The 12,053-nt window shown below is 50.4% G+C and overlaps 2 protein-coding genes across 3 annotated transcripts in view; both read left to right on the top strand.

Annotated features, from left to right (window-relative positions):
• Positions 1–395: 395 nt before the first annotated feature.
• LOC136764679 (acylphosphatase-2) lies at positions 396–4,588 on the top strand. The gene is made up of 4 exons (XM_066718927.1): positions 396–624; positions 1,185–1,201; positions 1,654–1,763; positions 3,752–4,588. Exons 1-4 carry the CDS (start codon positions 513–515, stop codon positions 3,864–3,866), a joined length of 354 nt encoding a protein of 117 aa, XP_066575024.1. The 5' UTR covers positions 396–512; the 3' UTR covers positions 3,867–4,588.
• A 4,470-nt stretch (positions 4,589–9,058) lies between these two features.
• Positions 9,059–12,053, top strand: part of sptbn2 (spectrin, beta, non-erythrocytic 2) — a 44,141-nt gene continuing 41,146 nt past the window's right edge. For both annotated transcript variants that reach the window (XM_066718923.1, XM_066718921.1), the window contains exon 1: positions 9,059–9,526. The gene's annotated coding sequence lies outside the window, so the exon portion shown is untranslated. The remainder of the gene's footprint in view (positions 9,527–12,053) is intronic.

Here is a 12,053-nt window from a genome sequence, read left to right as displayed (position 1 = left end):
TATAATAGCAAATGTTCGTGTTCGTGATATTATGTAACATGGTATTTACGTCAGAAGCACACACACACACACACACACACACACACACACACAGAGAGATAGCAATACACAGAAGTACTACTGTGTATGTTTAAAAAAAAACGGACAAGTTGAAAACCTATTAGCTACATGTTAACGTTGATTACAGCGCTTTCCGGGCAGCAGCGGGTCTTACCCCCTACCCAAGATGGCGGACAGAAATCCCACTCAGCCGCCAACGAGACGTGCGTAGAAGCGCTCCGAGTTCCACACGTCTATGCCTCAAACGCGCCAAATTCAAACCTGGCCGTGATTGGCTGCGGGTCGGACGTCACAGGGGCGTGCGTGTCTCTGGGTCAGGTGGAGATGGCATTCGCCTGCCCTGAGGAGGAAACCTCGCCCAGTCCGGCGCCATTGTGGCTCAAATATCTGCGTGTCCTGCCAGAGTGGCGCAGTGGCGGAGTAGACACATAGCGCACCTGGCGACGTCGGGCATGTCAGTGCGGAATCCCGCCGATAAGTGTCATTTCGGTGGCTTCGTGAAACTCATGAGCTCGCCGGCGCCGCTGGTGTCGGTGGATTTCGAGGTGTTCGGCGAAGTGCAAGGTACGCAGGTCCCCCGGACAGCCGCTCTGCAGACACGCCGCGTTTATGCTGCGTGGCGTGGGACAAATGCAACACAATTAGCGGCGTCGTAGAGAGAACGAGTCCGGGCTAAAATGAGCATGTGCGTGCATGTCTTAAAATGTGACCAACCTGTGAAAATCCTTTTACCAAGAGCGCTTCTCCCAAATGAACCTATTCGGTATCCGGGGTAGTGCCCCAGAGCACGACGGGCCCCGCAGAGGTCTAATTTAAAACCGACGCCACAGCTGAACTTTTAATTGCCCGACAGCTGTTGCAGTGGTTCATGTAATGATGTCATTGAACCCCCCGGCATCCCGGTATACGCGACTCTTGCAGGACTCTCTATCCTTCCTTAAAAGTCATATTTGGTAGTAATGCTGCTTGGATTTGATATGTAAAACACGCAAACGCAAAGGAGCATGGCAGGGTGTCTGCTGGGAATAAACAAACGAAATGAAGGGGTCAAATATGTGACGTCATTAGAGTGAAAGTGTTAAAATCACCTGGTTTTAACTGTGCCGTTGTGTTCCTCCCTACAGGTGTGTTCTTCAGAAAGGTACGTCCAGAAGACAGCCCTCATTCTCCCTCATCCATGTCTTCCTGTCTTTCATTTATGTCTTCTTCATCTCTCTCTCTCTGCTTGCCGGTCTTGTCTGTTTTTGTACCTCTGCATCACCCCTCTCTCGCTTCTACCTCTCGTTCTCATCTATTCAGTCAGATTCACAAACAGCTTTTTTGTCAAGATGACACCACTTTGTGTTTTCTTTGGAGAACTGTGCAAATGGCAACAGTATAATGAAGAGACATGGTCTATCACCCCTGTACGTGCAAATAGAAACATTGGCACCATAGGGCGGCATGCTGTACGCCACCCTCCCCTTCCCCCCCTCTCTCTCTCTCTCTCTCTCTCTCTCTCTCTCTCTCTAGTTCTGCACCTCTCATCTGTTCTCTTCTCCTTTCCCTTTCTCTCGCACTCTCTCTCTCTCTCTCTCTCTCTCTCTCTCTCAGTACACAGAGGAGCAGGGCAGGAAGCTGAAACTGGTGGGCTGGGTGAGGAACACCAACCGGGACACAGTGGAGGGACAGGTGCAGGGGCCCCCCGATGCCGTTGCAAGGATGTGAGTGCCCCCCCCACCACCACCACCACCTCCCCAGTTTAGACCCCCCCACCCCTTTCTTACACATTGACATAAAGCTTCAGCTTACTAGCGTGAAAAAGCCAAGTCATGCCAGAAAACTGCCGGACCCTTTCTATGCTGACGTTGCACTTCCCAATTCGGCCACTTGAGGGAGACCATTCCCTCTAGCTAGTGCTGTGGTCTGTGATCTAGTTTTAGCGGTTTTGCATTCTCTCTCTCTCTCTCTCTCACCCTGCTGTCATTTTCTGTCCCGTTTCCCTGCTGAGGCTGCACATGTGTTTCCATCCTCGGTATCCATGGGCGTGTTATACGTTAAACTCCCTTTAACCAGGACGAATTAAACTGAAGCTCATGCTGTCTATAGATATATAACTTCCAGAGCCGGCCTGGATCGACCCGCTCTCTACCTGTGTGTGATGCTCTCCCACTGACATTAAAAAGTGCGTCAGAACCCGGGTCAAAAGGGGTTAAAGGTGACCCTCCCAATGACAAATTTCAATTACATCTTAACTGGACATGATGACTGCTGCTTAGCCAATAGGTTTCGTCTAAATCTTGTGGGTTTGTTTCTTTGTTTGTTTTGTCCAAGAGTGAAATGGAGTTTTAAATTCAGGATGACGAACCCCCCCCCCAGGAGCCTGCACCTCGTTAAGCTTTTAATTAGTGCCATCTCCTAATTGGGGAGTCTCTGCACTGGGCCCCGGGGTGGCAGGATCTGGGGCAGGGCAGTGGTGGGGCTATTTATACCGCGCTCTCTCAAACTCGGGGGAAATCAATTCCAACTGCTTCACAGTCCCAGCCTCCCTCCCTCCCTCCATCGCCCCCTCCCCGCCTGTCTCTCTGTCTCCCTCGCCGCTCAGAACTGGGCCGAGGAAGGAGCCCGGTACAGACGTGGACTCTGTCACCACGATGCCGTTTCAGATCGACGGAACGGCCTTTCCTGTTCACACTGTTTTTGTCTTTTACTTTCCCCACATTGCGGTGGGGGTGTCAATAAGGGGTTCCAGTGAACATGGGACAGCTTTGCTTCAGAAGCGGCTTTTTCGACAGAAAGATAAGGAGGCAGAGGGAGAGATAGAAAGTGAAGGGAGAGAGTCAGGAATAATGGAGAGGAAGTGACCTATTTCTTGAACTTACCTGTCCACCCCCCCCCCCACAAACACAAACACACACACCACAGGTGCTTGTTAACCACGGCCACAAGCAAACAAAAAAGATATTTCAGTCTCAGAGTCACGTTGCTACCCCTCCATCCACTATCCTGGCCTCCCTTCTCCTTCGTGCCCTGGTTTCTCATGCGATCTGATTGTTTTTCGGGAGAGTCCAAATTGGGGCAGAGTGACCTTGAACAACTTGTTGAAAGAAAGATAGAGATAGAGGGAGGGTGGTAGAGAGAGAGAGACCGAGAACTGCCACCAAAAAATAGGCCATCCCTCCGAGCTGCTGGCGAGGAGAATGCGCTCTGAGAGTTTGGTTAAATATACATCTCTTTAGTGGGTCACCTGGAGTAACCCTTTGGGCACTGGCTGCCATTCGTGTGCCACGGGAATAACCAGTAACCGAGGAATCCTTCCGCACTGTTGCATCATGGGGGGGATCTCAGGCAGGATATATATTATATATATTTGTGAGTGCGTCAGTGGACCAGTCATCATGTCACAGAAAAAGCGTGTGTGTAAAGGATGGGTGGGGGACAGAAAATGATCATTCGGATGAATTCATTTTAATATACCATAGGAGGTGATGTCATTTTTAAGGGGGTAAGCCAGTTTCACCCGTAAACAGCCAGTCAAGTGTTGGGATGGGTAGGTAGTGATCTGTCAGCTGTGATACAAAGAATAAAATGTTTCCCTCTCTTTCTCCCTTTCTCTTCCTCCCCTTCTCACCCTCTCTCTCCCCTTCTCTCTCTCGCTCCCTTTCTCTTCCTCCCCTTCTCTCCCTCTCACTCTTCCTCTCTCTCTTTGCAGGAAAGACTGGTTGAGGGCGACCGGCAGCCCCATGTCTCGCATCGACAGAGCCGCCTTCAGCAACGAGAGGGAGATCCCCGCCCTCGAATTCAAGGACTTCACCACCAAATATTGACCAGATCCTTCTTTACTGAGGGGGAGGGGGAGAGAGGGAGAGAGGGAAGGGAGAGTGGTCTGTGAGAGATGTTTTTCCACCCCCTGAGTTTTAAATGGGTAAGGCTGAAGCACAGACATCAGTGTCACCCAGACCAGCCCTGATCCTTTTTGTCCAGATGGACTTGTCGTACTGGAGTCAGGGCACCGGCTCCTCAGAGGGTGCTGTTGAGGGCTAAAAAATGAAAACTGAAGCTTGCCAGGGCTTTGAACAGCATCCCCCTGGCTCCCACAATAAACACAATTCGAATAAGAAAACAATGAAATGACACTAAAACAGGACAACATCGTTTCCGTCTGCTTCTCTGTGGCAGCGTGCAGCGTTTTTTAGGTGCCTTCTGAGACCGCAAATACATACAAAAAACAAAGTACAGCAAGCCCATCTGGACAAAACGGGTAAGTACTCATCTGTGGGACATCACTGTTACGATTCTGCCTTGCCCCTTTAAATCTGCCACTGAAAGCAGTGGTCCCCCAAACCACATTTCATCCTACCCGCTTTTGCATTCACGGGAAAATAAATACACAATCCATAGAAATATTAAGAAAATAATGTAAAAGCTTCAGGCGTTCTGTATCAGCCCTGCATATTTTGCTGACAGTGTTTTTCTCCTTAGTTTTGTACAGGTGCATGTGTGTGTGTTTCCAATGTAATAAAAAGTGTGTGGGCTGGATCATACTGTGTTTTCTGCCCCATGTGTGTGTTTTCTTTTGCAAGAAGTTTGTTTCTCTGTCTATCTGTCCTACTCAAATGCAAATTTAAATTAGCTTTATTGGCATGACGTCCTGGTGTTGCCAAAGCTTAAAACACATATTCCAGCCTCAGAAATACTGGCAACAACAACCAAAAACACACTAAAAAGCAAAACATCCATAGCTCTCTCTCGCTCTGTCCCACCGTCTCCTGTCTGTCTGTGTACATTTTTTTTTCTTTCAACATTTTTCTGGTATTTATGCATTCATTTATTGAGTCGTTCACTCATTTATTTCTTAATCTCCAAGCAATCTCATCAAAACTGCGGGGTGTGTTGAGCTCTCTGGCTTGTCGAGTTCTGTTCTACTGTGCAGTGCTGTGTGGGTGCGGTGTACAGGGTGTTTTTGTGCAGGGCGTCACTTTGACCAGCAGACACTGTGGGGTTGATGTTTTGGACCAGGGTGCACTTGGACCATGGCAAAGGTCATCTGTAAAAGGCTGTGTATCCCTCCCTCCTCCCATCCATCCCTTTCTCCGTCCTCAATAGGTAATCCATCCAGTACAGGGGGGACGGTGAGCAGGGCAAACACCTGGCCAACAGTCCAACAGGACGGGCGCAGGGGCGCAGGGCGAGGGACGGCCCGGACTGGATGGCACACACACACACACTCTCTCACTGACAGGTTAATATGACTGTAGATGAATGTTGTCCGAGTGTTTTGTTCTCTAATCAGACAGCGAGTAGTGGATAGTAGTGCCTGCTGGAGTCCACACTAAACTTGCTTGTTTTGGGGGGTGAGTGGTGACCAGCAGTGTGGGTGAGCTAGGGAGACAGTGGGGAGATTTAGTTTCAGAGGATTTGTGGAGTTTGCAAAAACAGGAAGTAGATAATTGCATTGGAATTTGCACACACTAGCCCCCGCAATGGCTGCCATACACACGTACCCCCCCGCCGCCCGCCCCATCCCTCCGCACACGACAGCACAGAGCCCAGGGTGGCGAGTGAAGGGATTTAGTTTAAACTGCTGGTATCTGCAGAAAGTTTACTTGTGTAAGCACTGTGGTGGCCAGACACAGAGGGGGCAGTGACCCCCCTGTTAGTTCGTGCTCAGCTATTTCGCCTTTGTTCGCGCCGGACGGATTTGGATAGACACCCGGCAGAGAGAACAAACACAAACATTACAAAAAAACACAGAAAGGATCTGGTGCTGCAGAAGCCCCGGTCAGAGTCGCTTGGGGGGTGGCTTCGCCTCTTGGGGAAGGGGTGGTGTGGGAAGCCGTGGGGCCCCCGCTGACCGGGAGTGGGGCGGACGGTGTGGACCACCAGCCTTGGGGAGCCAACTGGCAGGTTTGGGGCACAGGGACAGAACCAGCACACAAGGGAGGACTGAGGTCAGAGGTCAGGACCAAGAAACGCGGTACTGTGTCAGGAGACATATTGAGGGGGGGTAATAACAATAATCTGCACTCGCCACATTGTCCAGCACACCAACAAACAAACCAATCAATCAATCAATCAGTCAACCAGTCAATCAATCGCACTCAGATGTAGTCAAGAGACTGGCGAGACTTGGCGGGCTTCCTCTCACACCCTCGACTGTGTCCCGCAGTCTGAGTCAAAGCACCACCTGCACCGCCTTGCCCTGCCCCCGCCGTCAGTCCGAGCCCCGGGCTGTAAACAGGGTGCCACTCTGACACTGAGCAGTGAACGCCAGGACCAGAGCAATGTAAACCACGGTGATGGATTTTATACAGGGTGGTGTGGGGGCTGCAGAGGAGGCATGGAAACTGTCAGACAAGCGGCCGGGGAGGCAGGGACGGCTAGCGGGGGGAGGAGGTTAGAGCAAATATCCAACCCATCCGGAACACTTCTAATATGTGCCAAGCGACGCGTGCTCCTCATATTTCTCCCTGTACCAAAATCGAATGACCATAAATATGTTTTGTATATTTAAAATATGTTTCAGGCTGTAATCCAGGATGTTCAGTTTTCCATGTGTGGAAAATATATGGTAGAGATAAACCCAGGTGATTATATTTAACATCTCGACAGACAAAGGAAGGAGAATGAAAAGACATTTGAACTGTATCCCAGCTCTGGGACAGTTTTGGCCTTGGAAGAATATATGATAGCATTTTACATAGATAGCTACATATATCATAGTCTTCCTCAGCCCATTTAAGCACCTCAAATGCAAGATTGTCGAGGTGCTTTTATTTTCAGTTGCGCTATAAATATTTTACTGATGCGCTTACATTTTCCATTTTCAGTGTTTACATCAAGATTTCAAGACCTGGGCCACAAATTTTGGTATGTACAAAGGCCGATGTTGAACGAACACTTCTGATTGGCTGTTGGCTGGCGAGCAAATCGTGATCTCCAATTATACCGGAAGTCTTCCTTGAACATGAGCACAGGCTCGTTTCATCACAACATATTTTGCTAGCTTTGTTTTCTCAGGGGGACGTTCGCATCCCCTTTAAAACCAGAGAGGTCATCCGCTAAAATGTCCCAGTCTGGTTGTGTGAGGCGTGCGTGTGCGTTGGCTCAGCATTAAAGCCAAACCAGGACTAACTGGCAACTTTGCCCCCTCCCCCCCCAGCTGGCACAATGTTATCAGTAACTCTCAAGAACTGGGCTTTTTTTAAACCGGATCGGGAGTCTTATGAGTCACTACAGTTGTGGCGGCTCAGTGCCGTGGTCTGCTAGCTGTCCCCGTCTGCTTACCTCACCCGTGCAAATCTAGTTAACGAGCTTAGATTAGAGTCATCCACCCAGAGAGGGAGAGACGCAAATAGCTTCACTTCCTCTCGTTTCTGCTGTGGACTGTGGGAGAGGTGGGAGACTCTCTGGGCAGGGTTTTGACACGCATGTGAACACGCACGTCACTCACATGGAAACACTCACACACTAACACACACACAATTACGTATTACTTTTCTCTTTCTGGTGTGGCAGTAGGGTGGCCATCTGTCCATTTTTCAGCTGGTCTGTCCCCTGTCCACTATTGATACGGCCCCTGGACCCCCTTATGTCCAGTATTTTGCCATTTGAGACTCCCCAGCCTATAAGAACCACAACTGAATATGGCATTGTTGGTTGCCATTGTCATTTATTTCATTTCACAAAGAAATCGGTCATGTGAATGGCTGCAAAGCTGGCATTTGTGTGATCTGAATCAGAACAATGGAAATCTCAGATTGAACAGCCTGGGGGGGGTCTGGTCGAATGTTATTGGTTGGGAAACACAGATTGAAAAGTTTAGTTAATTTATAAAGGGGGTGATTTTCTTCAGTTGCGTCAGCGTCCTATGTCTGGCAGTGCAGTGTGGATATAATTTGGTTAACCTCCCCCCCCATAAACTGGGAGATAAGAGGAACTATCCTTCTTGATAGGTTTGCTGACTGAAGTTACAGCTGCCAACTTCTTGAACTGAGTGGAAATGTCAAGTGAGTTTAACTTCAGCGCTCCCTCACCACACTGAGACAGAGAGTCCCACTGGCTGTCAGCAGGGCTGGCCATGCAAATCTCCATGTGATGATGAAATGTATTTTCATGCACATCTAATGAAATGCCACTACGAAATACACATAAATCAAAATGCAGTTGAAAATGTGCATTTTGTAAACACGCCTGTGAAAATGACCAACCATAAAGAAGTGCACAAGCCATAGAAAGTACATAAAGCCCACTTTCTTTCATATATACAGTACAATTCATTTAAATGCGAAATAGACACATACAACATGTCTTCCAAATACTAACACGGGCAAACAATCGAACTGGCTCCTGCCATTAAAGAGTTACTGACCTATTATAGTTTGTGACTAAGTGGCTGGAAAGTATATTTTGTTTGGCTTTTATTAAAGTGCATATATTTTAAAATGACACCCCGTGCATACACACGTCTGTCACTGTGAGATGCGGACGTGCATTGACAACAAAGGTCAGAGGTCACGCAGCCGCTCCCCGACCCTGCCTGTGCCAGGGGGGATCTGGCCGGAGGATGCGGTTGTAGTTTTCGGGAGAATTTCCACCCAAATCCGTCCTCATATACCCCGCATACAGACGCCCCGGCGAGGGCACAGCACAGTTTGTGGGGCAGGCGGGGAGGCTGAGTGGCGCAGGTCTGCACGGCTCCACCAATGGGCGCGCCGGGATTGCGCAGCTGTGCGGACGTCTGCGCAACACGATGTCCCAGAGACGGAGGAGGACGCAGTAACGCTGTCCAGGCTATAGCCACCCGCCAGCCGGGCCACGGGTGGGACAGTGCCTGCACTCAAAAATGAAAGCACATCTAGATGAATACAGCGGGCAAGGGTCACACAAAGACCAGTGGGGTCTCGCCTCATTGTGGCAGGGAGCCGCCGTGCTGTGGCCTGTGCTGTGTGGTGGAGGGGGATAGGGGGCAGTGCACGGCGCATGTGTGTGGTGTGTGTGTGTGTGTGTGTGTGTCAGTCATTCATTTTTCCACTCTCCCCGATTGCACAAGTCGGCGGCGGCGGCGGGCGGCGAGAAAAAGCAGGTTTCTGTCGCAAGCGCACCTGCAAACACCCGGCAGCGCTAGCAAATAAAGACACCGCATTACTAATCATCAATCTGCACACGGAAAAACAAAAAAAGACGGCTCCCGCTGCGGCAGTTTTTTTCTTCTTCTCCTCTCCCTCTCATCCTGTAGCTCGTCCGCGGCTCGCAATGCAAAAGAGAGCCCCTCGCACCGGGATTTGAACGCACCACCGAGCGGGCTTGTGTGCGTGTGACAATCTCGATTCGGTGGCAGGCTTTTTGTGCGAGAGAAACGCCTCGTCCGCCGCGCACCGGGCTGCTGTGTGATCTCTTTGCCTGTTTTGATTTGGACGTGCCCCCCCACCTCCACCTCCACCTCCACAAAATAGCGAGACGCGTCTAGTACGGCATCCCAGACAAGGTAAGCCCGCGCACCGGTGTGCATTGTGACGTAGTGTTGCCTGTAACAATGCGAACGGGAGCGACGGAGATGCACTGTGTCGCCTTTGTCTGTCGGCTCCACCGGGGGCACCGTCAGCTGTAGCCGCTCAAGCAGACGCCTCGGATGGCAGCTGAACAAACGCAACCTCGGTGCAAGTAACCCCCCCCCCATTGCATGCGTCCTGTGATGTGCGTTGGCTTGTTTGGTTGCTGTTCTTACAAGCGTTTGCATCGGCTTTGATATTAACGCATGTAGATGGACCGTTATTATGATCGCATGCATGGTGGCATCCTGCCTAGGCGGTGCGAGCGAGTTACCTTGTCTTATATATCGCATTGCTTGGGATGCATTCATTCAATCGTTTGACACATGAATAAGCCGGAGGGACCTGCTCCTGATTTTCTCCTGTCTGGCACTGACGTGATGATGTAAGACACACATGTGTGGCGAGGGGTTTATTGTCTGCTGCGAAGTTTGGATACATTTAATATTAAGCAACACCTCGTTGTGTTTACCCCAGGCTGGACAGGAGAAAGAGGAGCAGGGTGTGTGTGTGTGTGGGGGGGATTATCAGATTTACAGACCTCTATACTTGTCTAATGCTAAGATTGCTTCCGAAGACGTTGCCCTTTCCCCATTAAATTAGCTTGATTGTGGATTATGAGTTAGGGGGTGGTGGGGGGGGACCGTTAATCCGCGGATTGGAAAGCCGCCTTTATTCGTAAATATATGATTTTATTTATTCCACGTTGCGCATTGTATTGAAATCCTCTCCTGTCAGTGCTTATCCAGTGGCAATAACCGCCCTAATTCCTGCAACTGTGTCTTAATATAGAGAAATACCGGGGACGTGGATGGAATAGATAGTGTGTGTGTGTGTGTGTGTGGCGGGGGGCTCAGGGTAGCGACTGTTGAGGGGGGGGGAGTCTTGATTGGGAAGCCGCAGAGAGCCAGGCTGATGGAAAAATGACTTGTGCATCCCCCCCGACTGCTCCCCACCCTCAGAAAAAAACCCGCACCACCACCCGTCCTTGGGGAGACCCAACAAAAGATGACCTGCACTTCCCGTATGTATTCATTGGCGAGCCCCCCCCCCCCACACAAGGCCTAATCACCAGCGTGCTTTGCAGACCGTGAGAGGGGGACTGCCGGGCGAGAGGCGTGCTTTGTGCGGTGCGCTGCGCTGCGCTGCGGTGACCGGCCTGTGCGGGTCCGATCCGGCGCTGCGGGTCTTTGTTCCTGCGGGCTGCGGTTGCGCGGCGGCCGGGCCTGGCGCTGCTGCTTTACATGCAGGTCTTGCTGCTGGAATGATTTATTTATTAATTACTCTGTAAGGCGCATTGTACTACAGTGTGTGTGTGTAATATGGACCGGGGGTCGGGGTGTTGTTTGGGAGGGGGATAGCCTGGGAAATGAAGAGTGCCGAATCTGACCATGTCTAGTGGTAGGCTAGTAATATTCAGCACCAGTTTAAAGTGAAGGCGCGTATGTGATGTGATATGCTTATGCTATCATTGTGTATTGTGAGTCGTGCTGGCTGTTGGGTACGATTTCTCAGTGTTAGTGTCTGTGTCTGATCTCCAGTGATTCACAGTCGCCGTCGCACATGACAAAGCATGGCTAGGCTAGGTTGGCTAGCTCCCCCCCTTCACAATGGCTTCGCATCCACAAAAGCAGACTCATTGATTGACGTTTTGCCCTTGGTTCCTTACCTTGAACCGTAATTGGAGCCCCTCCAACACCAAAAAAGAAAAGTTATCGGTGCATTTAAATTCATATCTTCCTTCTCCACTGTGTTTCAGAGGCCAGGTTGTGTGCCACTGTCAGGGTTTGACATAGGCTGATGACTACACGCAAGCCATAACGTGCAACCCACTTTTATTTTCTTATTAGGGGTGGTGGTGAACTGTGGCAGCTGCCCTACTGCTGCAAAACTGACTGCAAAAACTGGGTCTGAGTCGAGAGTTTAATCTTCAAGACCAGAATCGGTCCAGCACAGTGTCTTGATCAGGGTGTCGTGCAGTGATGCAGGAGACAGTCAGGCCTTGAACTGGGAGGCAGGCGTTGACCGTGAAACCTAGGGCACTGCCCATCTCAGTGAGAGTGTAGAATCACCACCTCTAAGCATTATTACAGCTAGAGCAAAGAGGGTCTCCAGCCCTGGTCCTGGAGAGACACCGTACAGCACAGCAGAGTCTGCAGCCCTAGAGAGACACAGTCCAGTACAGCAGGGTCTCCAGTGTCACTGCCAGCAGGGGTTCAATTTTCTGGAAATCTCTGGATAGATTCTGAAGAAACACATGGGACACCAACTCAAGCGCTTAGTCTTTTAGTTCAGTTTGAGTGCTTCTGCTTTGTACTTGCGTTGTTGTGTGCATGTCTATACATATGTGTCCGTGTCTCCGAGGGGGCGCCGAGGGCCTTGAGACCGCAGTGACAGCTGTCTGCAGCCGGTCACTCGGGGTCAGAGATCGCATTGTCCCCCTCGCTAAGCTGCCCAAATGCC

This window comes from Amia ocellicauda, chromosome 12 (assembly GCF_036373705.1).
Source record: "Amia ocellicauda isolate fAmiCal2 chromosome 12, fAmiCal2.hap1, whole genome shotgun sequence".
Taxonomy (NCBI): domain Eukaryota; kingdom Metazoa; phylum Chordata; class Actinopteri; order Amiiformes; family Amiidae; genus Amia; species Amia ocellicauda.
Note: the sequence above shows the minus strand (reverse complement) of the source record. Positions and strands in the feature narration are given on the sequence as shown.